Below are 23,957 nucleotides of genomic sequence, written 5' to 3' on the forward strand. Positions count from 1 at the left end.
ATGTTTGTTTTTAGTGTCAAATAAGATTAATACTAAATAAATACTTGAACCTGCATTTGCCTCCGTTACTGTTTTCTATTTTAATGAAATTCATCTAACACTTCATAAAGTAGCCCATCTGAGTCCGGCTACGTGTGTTGCGAATTAAATTGCCTTTCCGTCCTTTCAGAGTATTTCAGCAGCTCTGGAGGTTCAGGCTATTTTCCTATGAGTTTTTAGCCTATACCATTGAGATACAATACATCTTTTCCTATGGACAAATTGGGCATACACTCCATTTAACACAACTATCGGATAGGCCTACAAACCAGGACATATTCCGGCCACAGATGACGTCTGGATCGAATATAAATCCGAGAGGAGATTCAGCCGAAGTAGACTAAAAATACAAAATCAAGTCGACCTCCTTTGTAAAAACATTAGAAATTCTAATAAACCCTTTTTTATTTTACTCATGCTAGATTAGATTACATTTACATTAAAATGATCTTATAAAATATATTATACATTTTATACTGAAAGATCCTTGAATATATAAATATATTGCATGTATTAAATTGAATTTGGTAGCCTACTCCTTAGTCATTGTAGGCTATTATTGGCTAATATGAATAGGCTATATTTTCTGCCATATTTTAGTCCAGCTCCCACAGAGGGATCTTTTTCATCACCAGGACTGTGGGAGAAAATATCAGGATAAACCAGAGGGTAAAAATATTATCCTAAGCAGTCCAGATCGCAGGTTAGTCTATCCAAGTATCACAGTGAGGCTGAGCTCTTCTCCATGTTCCATCTCCATCTGTAGACCAGAGCCCACAACTGAACAGGCAGAATGCCTACTATTGACAGGGCATTAGCCTACTCACTACCCACAGACTGTCTGATGAAGGCCATGAAGGGAAGGTGTGTGTGTTGTTTGTGATAGAGCTTGAGAAACCCAGAGTATACTGTACATATTTATTCTTTAAATAATAAAAAAAGCATTATCAGCAATATGAAACAAGGCACAGAGCCTCATAAATGACAACACATAGCCAATCTTCCAGTCCCCCCCCCCAAACGTGTTGTCCCTCTGTCCCAACCCGCCTTTCTGGTATGGGATTATTCAGAAGTAAATTAAATTAAATTAATTGACAAACCATAGAAAACAGGCAATTTGACCCCCCTTTTTCCCTCAGCAGAAGCCTCCCCCTTTTTCCCTCAGCAGAAGCCTACTCTGTGGTGGACCTCCTTGAGTACAGGTGCAGCCAGCTCCCTGGCCCTCTGGGCTCCGTGGGCCAGCAGCCTCTCCAGGTGCCCCCTGTCCCCCCTCAGCCTCTCAATCTCCTCCCTGATTGGTGTGAGCCGCTGCACCACAGCATCCGCTACCAGCTGTTTGTACTTTCCCGTGTCCAGCCCCTTGGCCCACCCTACTGCCTCCTCTACCGTGCACCCCGCCACTGCCGCATGAATCAGCACCAGGTTGGACACGCCCGGACGAACCTCAGGGTCAAAGGTCACCTCAGAGGTGAAGTCTGTGACGGAGCGGCGGATCTTGAGGACGATGTCGTCGGGAGAGTCGGTGAGGTTGACAGTGGCCATCTTCTGGGGGTCTGATTTGGACATCTTGGAGGAGGGGTCACGGAGGGATTTCACCTTTCGCGTGGAGCCTGATTGGGATGAAAGAGAATAGGTCTTGTTAAGGCTGGGTTGTGTTAGGCAGCGATATGGCTACAGCATCTTATTAAGGTGGATGTATGCATGATATCCTTGCTTCAAATGAATCCCTTTTGAATCATGTCACCATAAGAACCAGGTCCTGGCAGTATGCTGTGAGCAGAGAAGTCAGGGTGAAGAGGGGGTGTGTGGGTCCATATCCTGATAAATCACCCTGAAACTAAGAGCTTAAGAGGACATCTTTGATTTGGTTTCAAAGACGCGGCTGATGATTGACAGGTGTCAAACTGCTGACAACCCCTGTAATACACACACATCTATTCATCTCAACACACACACCAAGTCATCTTGAGGACATAGCACCCCCCCAAAAAAAATCTATTATCACTCTAGTTCTCAGATATAAGATGACAGGAACAGTCATTTAATCAAAGCTCCATTACACGCATGGTTGGTTACATCTTATGCTTTTACGATGGCCATAATGATGGAGAACATGCTGGCCATGTGTCTTTGTCAGAATCTCCATCAGTAGAACATGCTGGCCATGTGTCTTTCTGTCAGAATCTCCATCAGTAGAACATGCTGGCCATGTGTCTTTCTGTCAGAGTCTCCATCAGTAGAACATGCTGGCCATGTGTCTTTCTGTCAGAGTGTCCATCAGTAGAACATGCTGGCCCTGTGTCTTTCTGTCAGAGTGTCCATCAGTAGAACATGCTGGCCCTGTGTCTTTCTGTCAGTGTCCATCAGTAGACCATGCTGGCCATGTGTCTTTCTGTCAGAGTCTCCATCAGTAGACCATGCTGGCCATGTGTCTTTCTGTCAGAGTCTCCATCAGTAGAACATGCTGGCCATGTGTCTTTCTGTCAGAGTGTCCATCAGTAGAACATGCTGGCCATGTGTCTTTCTGTCAGAGTCTCCATCAGTAGAACATGCTGGCCATGTGTCTTTGTCAGAGTCTCCATCAGTAGAACATGCTGGCCATGTGTCTTTCTGTGTGTGTAGAGATTTGCATCTGGACGTGTATGAGAAACAGAGAGAGCGAGAGAAATGTTGAGAGTACTCTGCCTGCAAATATAACCAATGATCATACAGTGTGCTGACTTACTGAGCAGAGCACGTGGCTCAGGGAAGAAGTCTCCGTAGGTGTTGTTGAAGATGCGGGCCAGGTCCTGAGCAAGCTCCAGATGTTGGACCTGATCTTCTCCTACTGGGACGTGAGTTGACCTGTCAGAACATACAGGAGAAAACCCAAACTTACTAAACGTTGTCTTAAATATTTTATTCATTTGAGGCAGCAGCAACACAGACACAATGTGGTACTGTAGAGACTGATCTCACTTGTAGAGGAGAATATCTGCAGCCTGCAGGACGGGGTACGTGTACAGCCCCACACTCCCCTCATTCTTCTGTTTACTCTTCATCTGGGGAGAGGGGATAGAAAGAGTGAGAGAGAGCAGGAAGAGAAATTAAAGGAGAGAGAGAGAACAAGAAAATAAAAACGTGTTAGGTTATTTTTAAGAAGGCGTTTTCTCTTTACGAGTGAAGAGTGCTCCCACAAACACAACATGGCTGAATTCAAGGGACATTTTCTGCCACGTTTGACATGAACTCATCGGTTGAGTAAACAAAAGGTGTTTTCTGAGTAGAACCAGAACACTGCTGGCCGTCCCTTCCTTCCCTCTGGCATCCTAGTAAAACTGCATGTGGCCAGGGAAATCACTGTCATTATGAGAACGTTAAAACAGATCTGGCAGGTGAGGTATGAGAAACAAACAGGACTAAAACAATAGGTCAGGATGCTGAAAATGAGAAAAGAAAATGGAGGAAGACTGAAGAAAAGCATTGACCTTTCCACCATTTGTAACTTCACTAAATAATTGTACTTTTCAGCACAATTCTCCCATTGAAATCAATGCATAATTTACACAAAAACTCATGATTTGTCCCCAAGTAAACTCATTCAGTGGTTCTACCACTGCATTTCAAATTCCACAGCATCCCCAAGCCGTTCTGTACCTTCCACTGAGGCAGGTGTCTGAGTCGGGGCATACTGGTAAGACAGCCTAGGATCCAGGACAGTTCAGCGTGTTCAGAGACCTGTGGAAGAGAGGGAGAGTCATCACAACCAGTCAGTCAACATAATTGAAGCCCAAATATTGTTTGTCTGTAGTCCTTTCCAATCGTACCCGTATACGGGTTGAAAAATGACAGATTTGGACATAGATAAGCACCGGAATTGGAACGCAGTGTCTGTACAGTAACATGCTATACATGACGTCAGAGCTCAGGCTCTACGCTTCACAGCTCCGTATTGGTTTTGACTGACAGCCGTTCTGAACTTGAGTACCGCACACATCAGGGGCTCTATATATTTTGAAAGATAAGTTGAGGATTATAATAAATACCGCTTTGATGTCATACAAGCAAGCCAAACACCCGTGAGTCCAAATGTGCACTTCACATTTCCATATCATAAAACGCATGTAATATACAGTGTCACCATTTATGATCACTATGTCTGATGTACAGTTAGAAGATGACATGCCATTATACCCTGGGTTGTCCTGAACAGAATGAGCCTGTTTGCTAAGAAAATTTGCCATGGATCACACATATGAATGGACTCATGAATCCTATTACGATCTGCTTCTCTGAATTGCCTTGCGAAAGCCTGACACTAAGATCGTATTTTATAACTTAGCTAGTCATGTTGGCAATAGAACAAGCTTTCAAATTATGCCCACCTGACCCAGATTGCGTTATATAATAGATCGTTTTTGGATTGCGCAAACAGTAATTGTGTAAAGACGGGGATGCAGGGCTGTGTTCCAAAAGTGTGCTTGCTCTAGTTCCTCATTGGGACAGTTAGGAGAGCTCAAAAAAAGTATCTTATAGTTGAAGACTTCGAGTCATAAAAGTACATTGAAATTACATAGAGACTGTGCACACTTGAGGTGTGTGTGGCCACTTGGAAACACCAGTTGGACCTCTCACTCAAACCCATATCATTTTTTTGTCCTATATTGCACCTGCCCAAAATTTCGCTATGAATATTCTTATCAGGTTACTGAATGTATCCAGAGAATTTTCAGATCGTGTTATCAACAAAATGAGGTGAAAAGTACAGTAAATGTAAAATGCACATAAAATCAAGTGTAATGTTTGGATACAGTCTTGTGTTAGGTGAACTGCTGTGTCCTTACCTTTAGTCTAATCATTTTGCCATAATCTCCAACCGGTTCCCTTTTAATTGCTACCATGGTTATGCATATGCTTCCATATTTCCTCTGTAATAAATATTTCAATTTATCCCTATAGGCCAAGTGTAAGGGGTTAGACGAAGCCTACCTGTAAAATGAAAATCAAAGTCTCTTCTCCACTAGTCTGGTTGACCCCACAGGTCAAGTCAGCCAGGCTACTTCTCCACCACTACAAAACATACTGTAACTAAAAACCTTTCAGATTCTCTGGGGACAGGTGGGGGTGACACCTAGCCCCACCATGTGGCAGAGATAGGAACTACACTGGATTCCCCCCACCCCCTCTGAGTCTGCATGCCTTAGCAGGTGCTCTTTTGCCCTAGAGGTCATAGCCAATGGCCATACTCCATTATACATCGGTATCAAGGCATTAGAGCCATTAAATAACTCCAATAACCTAAGCCTTAGCAGGGCTTGTTTAACGACTCCCTCTCTGCATAAGGCTACAACCATCCGATGCTTCTCTCTTTGACATGGGCCTCTCTAAAATCAATGGGCCTGGCCAACAACTCATTGGTGTGAAAAAAATTCAGCCTCAGAGAATTAAAGTTTATTGGCGCTGGCAAAGTGGCTGCCATCCCTCTCCATTTAAAACAGATTCTAAAGAGTCTGATATAAATTTAGGACAGCACAGAACTAAACCAGGACTTAAAACTGAATGAATGTAAGTAGAAAATTCCAGCCAGACGATGAAGGTGGGATAAGAGGTTGATGACAGAAGAGTGAGGGACACTGACACGGCTCTAGTTTCAATAAAACACTTTTTAGAAGGTTCATAATGAACAACAACTGCATTCATATTGAATGTGATTTTTTTTCGTAGTAACTGAAACAAAGACGCTACTATTAATGTTATGGACTATGTCATTATAGGACGACTGATTTAGTCATTACACAGTAGATCAACAGCTCTTTCATTTATTAGCGGGTGGGAGCCAAGATATTTCTATAAAACTCACAGCTTTGTCGATCTGCTGCTGTTATTCCAGTAAGAAAGGGTCTAACTTTACTATGGTCTTTCTTTCGCGCGCACACACACACACACGCTTTTCCATTCTCAAGATGAGGGCCCTTCCCTTAAGACACTATTGATTTCGGCTTGTAACCACTTTTTCAATGAAGTCAAGTGTTTTCTTTGGGTGGTAGTGGTATTTGTACATGTGGAACAGACTCCGGCTCATGTGTTCGATGGGAGGTCTCCTTCGCTGCCAAGATATGTGGCATGAAGCTAAACGGGAATAAAAATAGGGCTGTGTGTGTGTGTGTGAGGAAAATCACAGATGATCACACTATCAAAACAGACATGACATTTCCAGAGATAGACACACAAACACACAATTTAGGTGTCCAGGGAAAATAAAATGTCTTATGATTCACTTCTATTCCTAACACCTCCCTGAAACTGATCTGTTGAAGTGGTGCATATCTATCACCCCCTTCATGTGGTTTCCTCTGAAGTAAATGGTGTTCTGTGAATATGTGTTTTCCTAATCCCTGTGAATTTGCAGAGCACACAAAGATAAGGATCGGAGTGATAGAATAAGCGTTTTAAAGCTGCTGCATTACGTAAACATTGAGATTGCCATGATAAAACATACATTCCAATATGGCCGCTGCTCCAGCTCAGTCTCTTGTTGACATGCTGGGAAACAGATCCAAGGCAGCCTGCTCAGACCGCCAAGTCACAAAAACTCTCAGCTTTTCTAACGGTTTGTAAACCACATAAGAATGTAGAGTACCAGTCAAAAGTTTGGACACAACTACTCATTCAAGGGTTTTTCTTTATTTGTACTATTTTCTACATTGTAGAATAATAGTGAAGACATCAAAACTACGAACACTTATGGAATCATGTAGTAACCAAAAGTGTTAAACAAATCAAAATATATTTTATATTTGAGATTCTTCAAATAGCCACCCTTTGCCTTGATGACAGCTTTGCGCACACTTGGCATTCTCTCAACCAGCTTCACCTGGAATTCTTTTCCAACAGTCTTGAAGGACTTCCCACATATGCTGAGCACATGTTGGCTGCTTGTCCTTCACTCTAAGGTCCAACTCATCTCAATTGGGTTGAGGTCGGATGATTGTGGAGGCCAGGTCATCTGAGGCAGAACTCCATCACTCTTCTTCTTGGTCAAATAGAGCTTACACAGCCTGGAAGTGTGTTGGGTCATTGTCCTGTTGAAAAACAAATGATAGTCCCACTAAGCCAAATCAGATGGGACGGCGTATCACTGCAGAATACTGTGGTAGCCATGCTAGTTAAGTGTGCCTTGAATTCTAAATAAATCACTGACAGTGTCACCAGCAAAGCACCCCCACAACACCTCCTCCATGCTTCACGTGGTTACCACACATGCAGAGATCATCCGTTCATCTACTCTGCGTCACAAAGACACAGCGGTTGGAACCAAAAATCTAAAATTTGGAATCATCAGACCAAAAGGACAGATTTCCACCGGTCTAATGTGCATTGCTCGTGTTTCTTGGCCCAAGCAAGTCTCTTCTTATTAGTGTCCTTTTGTAGTGGTTTCTTTGCAGCAATTTGACCATGAAGGCCTGATTCATGCTTATCCTCTGCAGCAGAGGTAACTCTGGGTCTTCCTTTCCTGTGGCGGTCCTCATGAGAGCCAGTTTCATCATAGAGCTTGATGGTTTTGCGACTGCACTTGAAGACTTGCAAAGTTCTTGAAATTGTCCAGATTGACTGACCTTCATGTCTTAAAGTAATGATGGACTGTAATTTCTCTTCGCTTATTTGAGCTGTTCTTGCCATAATATGGACTTGGTCTTTTACCAGAAAGGGCTTTCTTTGGTATACCACCCCTACCTTGTCACAACACAACTGACTGGCTCAAACACATTGAGGAGAAATTCCACAAATTAACTTAACTTCTTATGGCTGCAGGGGCAGTATTGAGTAGCTTGGATGAAGGTGCACAGAGGTGCCCAGAGCAAACGGCCTGCTCCTCAGTCATAGTTGCTAATACAGTGGGGGGGGAAAGTATTTAGTCAGCCACCAATTGTGCAAGTTCTCCCACTTAAAAAGATGAGGCCTGTAATTTTCATCATAGGTACACTTCAACTATGACAGACAAAATGAGGGGGGAAAAATCCAGAAAATCACATTGTAGGATTTTTAATGAATTTATTTGCAAATTATGGTGGAAAATAAGTATTTGGTCACCTACAAACAAGCAAGATTTCTGTCTCTCACAGACCTGTAACTTCTTCTTTAAGAGGCTCCTCTGTCCTCCACTCGTTACCTGTATTAATGGCACCTGTTTGAACTTGTTATCAGTATAAAAAGACACCTGTCCACAACCTCAAACAGTCACACTCCAAACTCCACTATGGCCAAGACCAAAGAGCTGTCAAAGGACACCAGAAACAAAATTGTAGACCTGCACCAGGCTGGGAAGACTGAATCTGCAATAGGTAAGCAGCTTGGTTTGAAGAAATCAACTGTGGGAGCAATTATTAGGAAATGGAAGACATACAAGACCACTGATAATCTCCCTCGATCTGGGGCTCCACGCAAGATCTCACCTAGTGACCTAGTGAATGACCTGCAGAGAGCTGGGACCAAAGTAACAAAGCCTACCATCAGTAACACACTACGGCGCCAGGGACTCAAATCCTGCAGTGCCAGACGTGTCCCCCTGCTTAAGCCAGTACATGTCCAGGCCCGTCTGAAGTTTGCTAGAGAGCATTTGGATGATCCAGAAGAAGATTGGGAGAATGTCATATGGTCAGATGAAACCAAAATATAACTTTTTGGTAAAAACTCAACTCGTCGTGTTTGGAGGACAAAGAATGCTGAGTTGCATCCAAACACCATACCTACTGTGAAGCATGGGGGTGGAAACATCATGCTTTGGGGCTGTTTTTCTGCAAAGGGACCAGGACGACTGATCCGTGTAAAGGAAAGAATGAATGGGGCCATGTATCGTGAGATTTTGAGTGAAAACCTCCTTCCATCAGCAAGGGCATTGAAGATGAAACATGGCTGGGTCTTTCAGCATGACAATGATCCCAAACACACCGCCCTGGCAACGAAGGAGTGGCTTCGTAAGAAGCATTTCAAGGTCCTGGAGTGGCCTAGCCAGTCTCCAGATCTCAACCCCATAGAAAATCTTTGGAGGGAGTTGAAAGTCCGTGTTGCCCAGCAACAGCCCCAAAACATCACTGCTCTAGAGGAGATCTGCATGGAGGAATGGGCCAAAATACCAGCAACAGTGTGTGAAAACCTTGTGAAGACTTACAGAAAACGTTTGACCTCTGTCATTGCCAACAAAGGGTATATAACAAAGTATTGAGATAAACTTTTGTTATTGACCAAATACTTATTTTCCACCATAATTTGCAAATAAATTCATTAAAAATCCTACAATGTGATTTTCTGGATTTTTTTCCCTCATTTTGTCTGTCATAGTTGAAGTGTACCAATGATGAAAATTACAGGCCTCTCATCTTTTTAAGTGGGAGAACTTGCACAATTGGTGTCTGACTAAATACTTTTTTGCCCCACTGTATATGCATATTATTATTAGTATTGGATAGAAAACACTCTGAAGTTTCTAAAACTGTTTGAATAATGTCTGTGAGTATAACAGAACTCATATGGCAGGTAAAAACCTGTTAAGTTCCACTTCCTGTTTGGATTTTTTCTGAGGCTGGTAGATTTTCAACCAAGCTCCCATTGAAATTACAGCGAGATATGGATGAGTTTTCACTTCCTACGGCTTCCACTAGATGTCAACAGTCAATAGAACTTTGTCTGATACCCCTACTGCTACCCCTACTGTGAAGGGGGGCCGAAGGAGACAGGAATGAGTCACCACTGCCATGAGGCGACCATGCTTTGACCACGCGCGTTCACGTGAGAGGCAGCTCTGTTCCATTGCTCATCTGAAGTCAATGTAATTCTCCGGTTGGAATGTTATTCAAGACGTATGTTAACAACATTCTAAAGATTGATTCAATACATCGTTTGACATGTTTCTACTGACTGTTACGGAACTTTTGGACATTGTCACGTTTTAGTGAACGCGCTTTGTGACTTTGGAATTGTTTACCAAACGCGCTAACCAAAGTAGCTAATTGGACTTAAATAACGGACATTATCGAACAAATCAAGCATTTATTGTGGACCTGGGATTCCTGGGAGTGCATTCTGATGAAGATCAAAGGTAAGGGAATATTTATCATGTCATTTCTGGTTTCTGTTGACTCCAACATGGCGGCTAATTTGGCTATTGTTCTGAGCTCCGTCTCAGATTATTGCATGGTTTGCTTTTTCCGTAAAGTTTTTTTGAAATCTGACACAGCGGTGGCATTAAGGAGAGGTATATCTATAATTCCATGTGTATAACTTGTATTATCATCTACATTTATGATGAGTATTTCTGTTGAAACGATGTGGCTATGCACTATCACTGGATGTTTTTGGAACTAGTGAATGTAACGCGCCAATGTAAACTCAGATTTGTTGTTATAAATATGAACTTTATCAAACAAAACATGCATGTATTGTGTAACATGAAGTCCTATGAGTGTCATCTGATGATCATCAAAGGTTAGTGATTAATTTTAGCTATATTTCTGCTTTTTGTGACTGCTATCTTTCGCTGGAAAAATGGCTGTGCTTATTGTGGTTTGGTGTGACCTAACAATCGTTTGTAGTGGTTTGTAGTGCCACACTTTGGTGGGATTAACTTCTCTGCGCTACGGATCCCTTTAGCGGGATCATTTTCCTAAACAACCGCTGAATTGCAGGGCGCAAAATATTACTAAAAATATTTATAATCATGCAATCACAAGTGAAATATACCAAAACACAGCTTAGCTTGTTGTTAATCCACCTATCGTGTCAGATTTTGAAAATATGCTTTGCAGGGAAAGCAACCCAAGCTTTTGTGAGTGTATCAATCAATGCTAGAACAGCTAGCCCCAAATTAGCATGGTCACGAAAGTCAGAAAAGCAATAAAATTAATTGCTTACCTTTGATAATCTTCGGATGTTTGCACTCACGAGACTGCCAGTTACACAATAAATGTTATTTTTGTAAGATAAATATTAATTTTATAACAAAAAAAACACCATTTGGGTTGCGCGTTATGTTCAGAAAACCAAAGCCTCGTTCCGTTCGACGAAAATTCCAAAAAGTATCCGTAATGTTCGTAGAAACATGTCAAATGTTTTCTTATAATCAATCCTCAGGTTGTTTTTAACAAACATAATCGATAATATTTCAACCGGACCGTAACCTATTCAATAAAAGAGAGAAAGAAAATGGAGAGCTACCCTCTCGCGCGCAAGAACTAATCAAAGGACACTTGACTAGTTTTGTAAAATCTCGCTCATTTTTCAAAATAAAAGCCTGAAACTATGTCTAAAGCCTGGTCACAGCCTGAGGAAGCCATTGGAAAAGGAATCTGGTTGATACCCCTTTAAAATGGAAGAAAGACGGACAAGGAAACAGATTAAAAATAAAAATAAATCACTTCCGGGTTAGATTTCCTCAGGTTTTCGCCTGCAGAATCAGTTTTGTTATACTCACAGACAATATTTTGACAGTTTTGGAAACTTTGGAGTGTTTTCTATCCTAATCTGTAAATTATATGCATATTCTACGATCTGGACCTGAGAAATAGTCAGTTTACCTTGGGAACGTTATTTTAAAAATATAAAAAAAATCTGACCCCTAGCGTCAAGAGGTTAACAACAAGATTACCTTTAAAATGGTATAAGAAACATGTATGTCTGAGGAATTTTAATTATGAGATTTCTGTTGTTTTGAATTTGGCGCCCTGCACTTTCACTGGCTGTTGTCATATCCTCCCATTACCGGGATTGCAGCCATAAGAAGTTAAGGCACACCTGTTAATTGAAATGCATTCCAGGTGACTACCTCATGAAGCTGGTTGAGAGAATGTCAAGGGTGTGCAAAGCTGTCAAAGGCAAAGGGTGGCTACTTTAAACAATCTCAAATATATTTTGATTTGTTTAACACTGTTTTGGTTACTACATGATTCCATATGTGTTATTTCATAGTTTTGTTGTCTTCACTATTTTTCTATGCAGAAAATAGTAGAAATAAAAGAAAAACCCTCGAATGAGTAGGTGTCCAAACTTTTGACTGGTACTGTAGGTTCAAACTCTGTGTGTGTGTGGGGGGTGAACACTACCAATTGCGGGTGTATGGTGGTCTGTGTGTGTGCGTGTCTGACTAACCTGTGACTGTTGGAAGAGGATAGATGTCTCTGGGTTGATGCCACAGGCCAGCAGGCTGGCAGCCATGTCCAGTATGTTAACCCGCAGCAGGGCTTGGTCCTGGGGCTGGGTGATGCAGTGCAGGTCCACTATGCTGTAGAGCACTGAGGGGTACTGGTTCTGCAGGGACACCCAGCTCTCCAGAGCCCCAAGGTAGTTCCCCAGGTGGGGCACACCCGTGGGCTGGATTCCTGAGAACACACGCCCACCTGGAGGCTCCTGGGGGGGAAGAGAGATTTGATTTTCATTGATGAGCTGTTATTGAGATGCTGAATTATCTCCATAGCTAGCACCTCTAACAGTCAGTGGGAGAACAGAATAGCCAACAAAATGAGCCAATGAGGCCAGAGCATGAACAACTACAAACTGCCAATGAAAGCAGGGCAGGCTGTCAAACCAATAAGAGTAATTAAAAAAGGCTCCTCCTATTTAGTGTAGGTATATAGTCAGAGCACAAATCAAATTTGGGAGAGAGAGAGGTCATACTCAAGATCGCCATAAACCAAAGTGTATCAGAAACAAAGGCCTTATTTTAAAGCCATGGAATGGGCCCTTTCCCCTCTAAAAGAGAGAGATCACTCTTCCCTTTCGGATCTGTGGGTAAATAGTGTTTCTGGTTCTGCTGGGTTCTGGCATGCTCAGGTCTGGCTTTGACTTACTCCATTGATCCATGGCATCGATAAAGTCTGCTAGGTTCTGGCCTTGGTCCATTCCTACTAGATATGACATTGTGCCCGGCCTGGACCAAATACTGCGGTACGGAGGTGGCATGGAAGGGAACCTGGAACTTCACTTATGACTTGAGGGGTTTCTTGGCTAAATATATTATACAGCACTGCTGTTCAGCAGAAAAGCGTAAACAATTTGTTGTAGTATGTTAGGAGGGACTGTCTGCTCACTCTGCTATGCCTGTCTGAGTGTTGGTTATACACAGTGCTTGAAATTGTATCGGTGCACTACCCTTCACACCACAAGCGAAAACAGGTGTCATAAAATCAATTCTGGATACCTTGCAAACAGAATTGGGTTGAAATCCCTTGCTGTGTAACTTGAGCTGCAATCTTTGAAATTCTTTATCTTGACAAATCTTTAGGAACTTACTCAAATATTGTGCAGGTAATTATACAGTATTTTGGGTTATCATAACTAATCAGAAAACCAAAACACTCAAAGGATTTCTTGTACGTTCAGCAAACAGCAACAGTAGTCTGAATCCCAATCAGTTTCTGTGAGGGACAGACAGCCTTCCACGGCCTCTGGGATAAGATAACAGCAGTTCCTAGACCAGTCCCATCCTGTTTGTCGTCTGTCTGTTCGGCCTAGGGGATCAGATAACTGCTCTGAGATCAGCCCTCTGGGATCAGATTCCAGGTCAGTACGGGGCAAGCACTCAGCGCCGGCAGGAAGGAACTGGGTGCTTATGTCATTATTACTGAGGGGGTACTTTCAGCAGAGAGCCATTGATGCTGAGGGCCCCTTCAGAGGTGTCAGGAGTGATTTGGGTGTGGACGGCCTGAATATGGCTCATGTGTTCTCACCTCGCGTTGACATGCCAAATGCACCCCCCCCCCCCTACTCTCACCCTGGGGGAGGCTATTAGCCATGCAGACATGGTAATGGTGTTATTTGAGACAATCGCAAACTAACAGAGTCAACGCTAACTGCTAACTAGCCACTGGGTAATCAGGCTCACACATCACAGACGCCTGCCTGACACCTCTGCTCAGTTTAGCATTTGGTCAGAGAAAATTCTAAAACTTTCTTTAACATGTGCGACTACAGTTGAGGAAATACATTAAGATACGTAGGAAAGTATGCTAAATGTTGACAACGCGACAATATTGGGATAATTAAGGCAAGTATTGAACATGAAAGGGGCTGTTCTTTGAGGAACTGAAATGACCAGATGCTAGGTGAATAGTCACCGATGCAGAATCTCCCATTCGTAACCAAACCCCCTCAACCTGTCTCGCCCTCTCTCTGTGCGTCTCGCCCTCTCTCCCACCCGTTGTGGGCCTGTTGATGACACGTAGCAGCATTGGTAACCTCTACTCATATTTTACTATGAGGGGTGTGATGCTGTCCTACCACGGCGTAGCCTAGGTGACAAAAGGTTTCTTCATCCACATCTAGCATATGGTGATTACATTACACACCGAGTGTGACGAACGCCAACAGCTAGAAGGGTTACGTATACTTTCAGGCCATGTTTTCACAATCACAGACACTTTCCGGGATGCGTGTTAGTATAACACGTGTGAGTGTGTAAGAGAATGATGGAAAGAAACTGAAGGAGGGATGGAGGTTGTGTGTGTGTGTGTGTGTGTGTGTGTGTGTGTGTGGGCAGCAGGAATATGACAGAATTCATCACAGATGTAAAAAGTGAATCACATCTGACATCAAAACCACACTAATGACATTACAAAAATGCAACGCACGGCTTCTATTAAGCAGAAAAACATCAACAATCATCGATGGAAGTTTTGGAAAAGATTCAGTTAATTAGAAAAACTGTTTTCTTTATGACTTATGACCAGAGAAGACCTGCGGCCTAAATTCAATGGAACAGCACAACTCTCTTTCCCAAATTCTCCTCCTAGTTTCCCCCAGACCACATGTGGATCACAGCATATGTGCAAAGAGGAATGCCAGAAATCCTTATTAATTGTGTGCAAAGTACAGTGCTGTGACAACTTTCCACTGGAATGTGTAAAAGATGACAAATATATTGCTTTACAACGGGAGAGAGAGAAATAATTTTTAATTGAATGAAGGATTGTGCTCTCAAAGGCATTCCAAAGGGAAGTCCTCCAAGTTATCACAAAAAGAAGAGTCTGCTTTCCTGACAGTCCTCCAAGCATGTTGTGTAGGCCTACGTCGCTTGAGCTACTTCATCATCTAGGTAGACTTCCAATCTCAGTTCAGTTGACTGGCTGCTGACTTGCAGCCTGTCTGTCTAAGTCTGTGTCCAGCCAGCCAACACCATAAATCACTGGAGTAGCTTGATTGCCATTGGGCAAGAGGCTGGGAAACAGTGATTTTCTTCCGGACTTTTCTCCTCACACATCATATGAGAGTGGCTCACTGACATCCCCCTCATAGGGCTTCCAGAGGACCGGCCCCTGCAGTGGCCACAACTCCACCATGCCAATTTCAACACTTCTCAGAGTCTCCACCGGGGGCACCGGTCACCTCCACAGGGTACCGTCAGCCCCTCCGTGGGACCAGATCCGTCACAGCATGGGAAGGATCGAGCTAGGCCTAAGCGGTGGGGATTAGATGCTCTCTGGTCCTTGTGTCCGTCTGCCTTAGTCCCCCTCGGTCTCCCACTGACAGACACACAGGGTCCAGTGTTCACCCTCACCCCAGGCATCCCATTAAACACAGAAACCATGCTGAACCAACCTCTAAAACAGGCCTCGGTCCTGCCGCTCCCACCACCACCTCCTTCGTCTCCCCCCTCTCCATCATCCCTCTTTCTCTCCATCCCACTCTCACATAGGGACCTGTTAAGGCAGGCGACCAACAGAGCCCCACTTCAGTGAGCTATTGAGCAGGAAATGGTGTTTAATGTACACCCTCACTTTTAGAGGGTGATGGGGCAGTGTGTGTGTGTATAGCCTGTATCAGATCACAAACTGTGAATGATCACAGAGAAAACACAGGGGTAGAATGAAAGCGAGACAGAAGATATTAAAAAACCGAGAGAACGCAACAAAGTGAAGGAGAGCAACGTAGAAGCCAGAGAGGGAAAGGTAGGTAGGTCTGGGTGAAAGAGAGATTATTTGTTCTCTAAAAAGGGGTTGTGAGGGGTATGGATGGAGGAGTGGGGTGCCCAAACGGAGCGTTTGATTAAATCTGTGGTTGACGTGTGGGACAGGTGTGATTGATGAGGTTCCTCTGTGCTTCATACTGTGCAGAAAGCGGGGAGGAGAAGGGAGAGAAGAACAGAATGTGTCAGTGAGGCGGGACAGGGAACAGGGCCTGCCCGGCTGATTAATGGGACTGGAGGCCCTTCAAAAACAGTGCTCCCCGCAGACAGAGACCAACAGCACTCCAAAAATAACCAGGAGGCAGCCCAGCCCAGGACTACCCCAATACGGAGCTATGGCTACAGTCGGATATCAGACCTAGCTTAAAACCTCACTAGGGTACGTGGGACGGTAGCTTCCCACCTCGTCAACAGCCAGTGAAACTGCAGGGCGCCAAATTCAAAACAACAGAAATCCAATAAATAAAATTCCTCAAACATACAATTATTTTACACCATTTTAAAGATACACTTGTTGTAAATCCAGCCACAGTGTCCGATTTCAAAAAGGCTTTACGACGAAAGCACACCAAACGATTATGTTAGGTCAGGGCCAAGTCACAGAAAAACACAGCCAAAGATTTTTCCAGCCAAAGAGAGGAGTCACAAAAAGCAGAAATAGAGATAAAATTAATCACTAACCTTTGATGATCTTCATCAGATGACACTCATAGGACTTCATGTTACACAATACATGTATGTTTTGTTCGGTAAAGTTTACATTGGCGCGTTATGTTCAGTAGTTCCAAAACATCCGGTGATTTTGCAGAGAGCCACATAATTTTACATAAATACTCATAATAAACATTGCTAAAAGATAAAACTGTAATGCATGGAATTTTAGATCCACTTCTCCTTAACTTCTTCAGGGCAGGGGGCAGCATTTTCACTTTCGGAAAAATATCATGCCAAAATTCAACTGCTTGCTACTCATTCCCAGAATATAAGATATGCATATTATTAGTAGATTTGGATAGAAAACACTCTGAAGTTTCTAAAACTGTTTGAATCATGTATGTGAGAATAACAGAACTTATGTAGCAGGCAAAACCCTGAGGATAAACCATTCAGAATGTATTTTTTTTGATGTCACTGTCTTTTCAAATAGTTTTCTTAGAGACACCAGATTTCTAATAGACTTGCTTGCAGTTCCTACCGCTTCCACTGGATGTCACCAGTCCTTGGAAATCGGTTGAGGTTATTCCTTTGTGTAGTGAAGTAGGGCTATCGTAAATGAGGGTCACATGAAGTAAAGTTTTTGAGAGAGTCACGTTACGAAAGAAGTTGCGTCAGTTTGTTTTCTTTTTGTATTGAACACAGATTATCCCGTCTTCAAATTGATCGATTATTAACGTTTAAAAATACCTAACGTTGTATTACAAAAGTAGTTTGAAATCTTTTGGTAAAGTTTACATGTAACTTTTGATATATTTTGTAGTGACTTGGCGAAAGTTGGAAGCTGTGTTTTTCTGGATGAAACGGTCCAAATAAATTGACATTTTGGATATATATCGACGGAATTAATTAATCGAACCAGGACCATTTGTGATGTTTATGGGACATATTGGAATGCCAACAAAATAATTTCGTCAAAGGTAATGCATGATTTATATTTTATTTCTGCGTTTTGTGTCGTGCTTGCAGTGTTGAATTACGCTACTCTCTTTGTTTACTGTTGTGCTATCATCAGATAATAGCATCTTATGCTTTCGCCGAAAAGCCTTTTTGAAATCTGACATGTTGGCTGGATTCACAACGAGTGTAGCTTTCTTTTGGTATCTTACATGTGTGATTTAATGAAAGTTTGATTTTTATATCATGTTATTTGAATATGGCGCGCTGTATTTTCCCTGGCTATTGGCCGGTGGGACGTTTGCGTCCCACCTGCCACAGAGAAGTTAATGCAACCGCTGTGTCAGATTTCAAAAAAACTTTACGGAAAAAGCACACCATGCAATAATCTGAGTACAGCGCTCAGAGACCAACACAACCCAAACAGATATCCGCCATGTTGTGTAGTCAACAGAAGTCAGAAATAGCATTATAAATATTCACTTACCTTTGATGATCATCAAAATGCACTCCCAGGAATCCCAGTTCCACAATAAATGTTTGTTTTGTTCAATAATGTCCATCATTTATGTCCAAAACCTCCTTTTTGTTTGCGCGTTTAGCCCAGTAATCAAAATTCATGACGCGCGATCACTAGGTGCAGACGAAGTCAAAAAGTTCCGTTACAGTCCGTAGAAAACATGTCGAAAGATGTATAGAATCAATATTTAGGATGTTTTTAACATAAATTTTCAATAATGTTCCAACCGGAGAATTACTTTGTCTTCAGAAATGCAATGGAACGCAAGCTAACTCTCACGTGAACGAGCGTTGCCAGCTCGTGGTTCTCTGGCAGACCTCTGACTCATTCCCCTCTCATTTCGCTCCCACTTCACAGTAGAAGCCTCAAACAAGGTTCTAAAGACTGTTGACATCTAGTGGAAGCCTTAGGAAGTGCAATATGACCCCATAGACACTATGTATTCGATAGGTAAAGAGTTGAAAAACTACAAACCTCAGATTTCCCACTTCCTGGTTGGATTTTTTCTCAGGTTTTTGCCTGCCATATGAGTTCTGTTATACTCACAGACATCATTCAAACAGTTTTAGAAACTTCAGAGTGTTTTCTATCCAAATCTACAAATTATATGCATATTCTAGCTTTTATGGCTGAGTAGCAGGCAGTTTAATTTGAGCACGCTTTTCATCCAAAATTCCCAATGCTGCCCCCTACCCTAGTGAAGTTAATGCCTACCCAATAAAGCCCTGGCCTAGCTAAGCCGATACAGCTACCACTACGAGCCTGGCCTAGCTAAGCCGATACAGCTACGGGCCTGGCCTAGCGAAGCAGATACAGCTACGGCTTTGTTGGGCACACCATGGACAAATCAAGACATTGGATAAATTAGGTATTAGTCAACAGCATTTGATACCATTAATAGGCATTTGCATTAAGTAATGAGTGTTTTAAATTTGCCTATAAAAAGATGGCCGAATGAGTTAATGATGGAGTGGTTTAATTTTACTCCACAGACTGGAAATAATAATACCATAAGCACAGCAAAAATAACCCGGAGACACTTCATAAATTATTCAATCTATAATGATGGTAACACTGAGGCCAGGGCCAACCTCTGCCAGGAAACACACGCACACGCAGCTTCTGTTGACTTGAGCGCAGCCCAAAAGCACGATTCCAGATACATTTTAATTAAAAACCATCAGACCTTTTGTCCAACGTCTGGGTCTCCACAGATTAAGACATGGGATTGGAAAGCTTTTAAGGCTTCCTGGGTATTAACATAGACATATTAGAGACAGACTTATTCTGTAATTCAGTTTAGGTACGTCGAAAAAAGAAAAAAAATGCTGACATTCGGGGGAGTTTGGACAAATGGCTGATTTGCAAAGCATTGGTGGGCCTAGCATGCCTTTTACACGCCTAATTATCCTGTATGGACGAGACTGGTGAGAATTAGTGGGCTTTTCTGACAGTTTCAAATAAATAGAGCAATTAATGAATGTACTCAACTTGAAGTCCATGACGTTTCCCTGTTGTGTGGGGCTAGGGAGCTGTTCTAATGGTTTTAGCTGACACCACAGTGAGTGAACTTGGAACTGAGCAGAGCAGAGGCGAATTAGAAGTCACTTCCTTCTTCCTGGAGCGTGGGGTTGAGATGACTGATATCAGCCATTAGGAGCACAGACGAGTTAAGGAGCGGACAGAGAGGAAGGGAGGGAATACCATGCTACACAGTGCTAGGAGGAATCATGGCTGCCCAAAGCTGCTGCCACAAGTCTGCCCTCAGGTTACTCGCTCTCTGCCCCTAACAACTGATGTAATATCAGTTCGGCCTACACCACACCCTAGCCTAAAATAGATGCACCATTATGGCCTTCTCTGGCCAGTTGTACATTCAAGTGCATCAACTGCCCACAATCTCATGCTGCAAAATACTTCAAAAAGGTGCAATATGCAGAAATCGCTCTGCCATTTCCTGGTTGCTAAAATTTGAATAGTTCGCCTTATTTCACTTTATGTGACAAAACAAGCAATTGTATAGAATTATTCTACCATCTAAACTGCTGTGAAATATCCTTTCAATAACCAAAAATATTGTATTTTCAGCTGGTGTACAAAATCCAAAGTAAAACTAAACTTAAGAACAGGAAGCATAGAAATAGCACAATGAACAGATCTACTGCTTTTTAGATTTGCTTTCAATGACAGATCTATAATTCACATTTCTATGTGAATTTGGTCAGGTCTCCCAAAAATGTATATATTGCAGATTTAAAGAAAATGTGTTGATACATTTAACTATTTACATTAAAGGTCATTTCCAAACGAGTTGAGAGATGCACCGTTTACCATGGATGCAGTCTCCGTGAATGCAGGAACATTGCCTTTAAATGTCAATCGAGCTATAATACAGATCTTCACCTATACTTCAACAATACGGAATGAATCCAGACCCAATACACTGCCTTTTAACATTAACCTTACAGATGAGGACGACCTTAGTATTTAAAGGTTCCATAATTTTCCACGACTTTGTAGACTGACGGAGCTGTGTAAGCACAAGAGTTAAACTATCTCACTATAAATTGTATGTGTGGATAGGTTACTAAGAAAATATGGCTACAAAATGTGTTAAATAGTCTCAGATTTATATAAGGCCAAGTCAAACGTCATGGTCTGCTCTAGATCAGTGACAGTTTATAGTTAATCTCTATTGGTCTGCAGAAGTGACTTAACACACTTTTTCGAGCTCAATGTCTTGACGCACATCACACCTCGGAGCATTGTGTCCGGATTTGCGCGCTGTCGTCGACATTTGGAGAAGATTTAAACAAATGAAAACCAACACTTCATTTCTGATGTTATTTCAGGTAATGAAGCACTGCTGTGATGATGCTTTCGGTTCCTCCACTTCCATCTAGCCTTCCGCCTCAGCGCGCACACACCTCGCCAAAATCTCGAGAGACTTCACCTTAACAAAACACAGACGCAGCGGCGGTGAGCGCGCATTCCGTTCCTCAGCACCACTGGCCAGTCATTAAGGCCCCACAGCTCGTACATCAGTTTAAAAAAATAAAATAACTCGGTCGTAACACAATAATTAGCATCCTTACTGTGCCAAAACGCACAAACTATTGTTAGCGGATTGTTGTTGGATTTAACAGTCTATTAATTTATCCAAGGGGGCTCGTGTCATGGCAAATCAAGAGTGCAGCGCAAGCTCAAATAGTAAACCATCCTAGAATAAATTACGCATTTTAAGGAGATCAAATATGTAATAATTATAGACCTCTAGATTTGAGGACACATTTCCTCATGAAACAGCAGTCTAAAGCACTAGGCTATATCAACTGCTGAGCATTTCACACATGGCCTTACTCAATAGCCTACTCAGTGTGCAGGCTTTTGTTCCAGCCCAGTACTAATACACATGAGGGCTTGCTGATTGAGTTCATTAGTGGGGAGTTAGAACAAAAGCCTGCATGACCAGGACCAAGGTTGGTGACCACCATTCTAGCAAAAGCTACTACATTAATTGCCTATTTAAGTGTATGGGTTTTTATTAGTTAGGTTTATTTGATATTGTACACATTCGCAGCTAAAAGCTGAATTACATGATACAGACAAGAAATAGAACAAATAATTAGATTGAGGAAATTGAAGAGTGATGGATTAAAAAGTAGATTGAAGCAGTTCGGGATGAATGGCGTGTGGTGAAGCACCTTTGTATCAAATATGACAAATGGCAGGATAATACTACACAGCCACATTACTCAATCTCAATGCTTTACCACTAGGCAAATAATAGTAGGTGTTACGGAGTCTAGTTGATAGGTAATCGACTAGCTGGACTGTTCCCCAGACTCCACGCGTAGGGATTTGTACAATGCTCAACAAGGCTATTGAACTTGACATTGGTGTCTGTCTTTATTCCTTTATCCAACATATCATACTGAAACAGTAGGCAACTACTAGCTGCTATTATAGAACTAATAAACAAACTATCCAAATCATCATTATTATAGCACTAACATTGAATTAATACAGCCTACGCGGGGGGGGGGGGCTGAATTTTTTGAACGAATTTAAATACATTAACTACATCGTTTTCGTTTATAAACCATGCATTTTCCCAACAAGATAATGTCAGGAAGCCTTGCATCAGCTAGCACTGTTTCATGAACATGAACTGTCAAAAACAGCGTCCTACTGTTCGCTCCTGGTCTAAGCATAATATCAAATCAAATTTGATTTGTCACATGCGCCGAATACAAAAGGTGTAGTGGACCTTTGTGAACTGTTTACTTACGAGCCATTTTCCAACAATGCAGAGTTAAAAAATAAGAACAATTTGGAAAAGGAAATAGTAACACAAAAAAATAACGAGGCTATATACAAGGTGTACAATAACCAATGAATATACAGTAAATGTGCATTTGAAACACACTACCTTTCCGTCCGCACATTGTCCAGCGCAGAATAGTCTTTTTGGAGAACGACGCTTTTGAATGAATTGAAGGAGATATTTCACATTACCCCTGATCGGGAGCGCCATCTTGGACTAAGGAACTACGGTGGCTACCACATGCCAAACAGCGCGTTCATAATGTACTCCTATATCGGCTACTCTCAGAAATGAGGCTTTTGAGAACTAACTTGAGTTGTATGAGATGGCTGGGGAGCCTGCATATTTAATATCATATTATTATACAATAATATAATATTTACTATAATATATTTACTCTAATGTAAGATATTTTTCACAGTTAAATTGTTTTAATCGAGCCCTTTCACTATAGATAAACTCTTTCCAAAACATGTAGCTACTTTCTTAGGTGGGAAAAAAGTATTTGATTTAACAAATAGACATACATGTGTTAAAAGTTATAATAGTGCAAATGTGAAGATGCTGTATATTATATTATATTATATACCGGTACATTATATACATTTTCAATTCCTATGATATTGTTTGTCTTTGTATTTTTAGTATGTATTGGGAAGGCACAGTATAGTAGACCCTACATATATATGTATACATATGTATAGTTGTGTGACAGACATGTGTGGTTTCCTCTCTGTCTGAAACCTATGTCTAATTGGCGGGTGTTGTGTCTAGCCAGCTCCTAAAACTTCCCCAGCAGCTGCAGAACTCTACTCCATACCTCCCTAATTACGAGAGGCGATATATATGATTATACACTGAGGTGGATTGGATTTCACACGTTTGGAGGGCACGCTCGATCCTCCAAGTCCTCAGAGTTCAGACCCATTGTTTTGCCCCCGTAATCAACATCTGCTCCTGGTTTTTCCCACCTTTACATCTGGCTGTATTTACACAAATATAATTCCATATTCATTATTATTTCCTGAGGCGCTGAGCTCCTAATGCACCAGGTCTCTGTGGGGATCCTCTCCAATCTGAGTTAGCGGTTGGTGTGTGTGTGTTGGTGTGTGTGTGTGTGTGTGTGTGTGTGTGTGTGTGTGTGTGTGTGTGTGTGTGTGTGTGTGTGTGTGTGTGTGTGTGTGTGTGTGTGTGTGTGTGTGTGTGTGTGTGTGTGTGTGTGTGTGTGTGTGTTGGCTGGTTTCTCCCGCTCCACCATTGAAGCCTCTGGCCCCGTTTCCTGGCCACCCACTTGAGGTTTGTCTCTCCTCTCCTCCTTCTCTCCCTCACTCAAGAGGAATTTACTCCCCTTGTTTCAAAGTGTGTCTGCAGGTTATTCCTCTTCATCTCTATTGGTATGGGGAAGGAGGGTTTTGTTTTATCCCCTCTTTTTGTTATCGTCCTCTTCTGTTCTTTTCACACATGGTTTGTTAAATTAACACCCATGTCAAATTAGAGTTTTTAAGTAAATGCATTAAGAATGGGCCTTC

The 23,957-nt window shown here is 42.1% G+C and overlaps 1 protein-coding gene across 2 annotated transcripts; it reads right to left on the bottom strand.

Annotated features, from left to right (window-relative positions):
* Positions 1–943: 943 nt before the first annotated feature.
* LOC139546513 (tryptophan--tRNA ligase, mitochondrial-like) lies at positions 944–22,714 on the bottom strand. Of its 2 annotated transcripts, XM_071354973.1 has the most exons (7): positions 22,534–22,669; positions 15,604–15,704; positions 12,160–12,417; positions 3,676–3,756; positions 2,998–3,080; positions 2,765–2,883; positions 944–1,649 (listed from the first exon to the last, which is right to left on the bottom strand). In XM_071354973.1, exons 1-7 carry the CDS (start codon positions 22,547–22,549, stop codon positions 1,201–1,203), a joined length of 1,107 nt encoding a protein of 368 aa, XP_071211074.1. In that variant the 5' UTR covers positions 22,550–22,669; the 3' UTR covers positions 944–1,200. The 2 variants fall into 2 exon arrangements, with proteins under 2 accessions (XP_071211074.1, XP_071211075.1); XM_071354974.1 differs by lacking the exon at positions 15,604–15,704 and having other exon boundaries at positions 22,534–22,714.
* Positions 22,715–23,957: the final 1,243 nt, after the last annotated feature.

Source organism: Salvelinus alpinus, chromosome 20 (assembly GCF_045679555.1).
Source record: "Salvelinus alpinus chromosome 20, SLU_Salpinus.1, whole genome shotgun sequence".
In the NCBI taxonomy this organism is placed as follows: Eukaryota; Metazoa; Chordata; class Actinopteri; order Salmoniformes; family Salmonidae; genus Salvelinus; species Salvelinus alpinus.

Bases quoted from the DNA above. Each gene is read 5' to 3' on its own strand.
- LOC139546513 (XM_071354973.1), bottom strand. The intron at 2,884-2,997 runs GTGAGATCAGTC...ATGTTCTGACAG, and splicing joins GCAGATATTCTCCTCTACAA to GTCAACTCACGTCCCAGTAG. The intron at 1,650-2,764 runs GTAAGTCAGCAC...CATCCCAATCAG, and splicing joins TGAGCCACGTGCTCTGCTCA to GCTCCACGCGAAAGGTGAAA.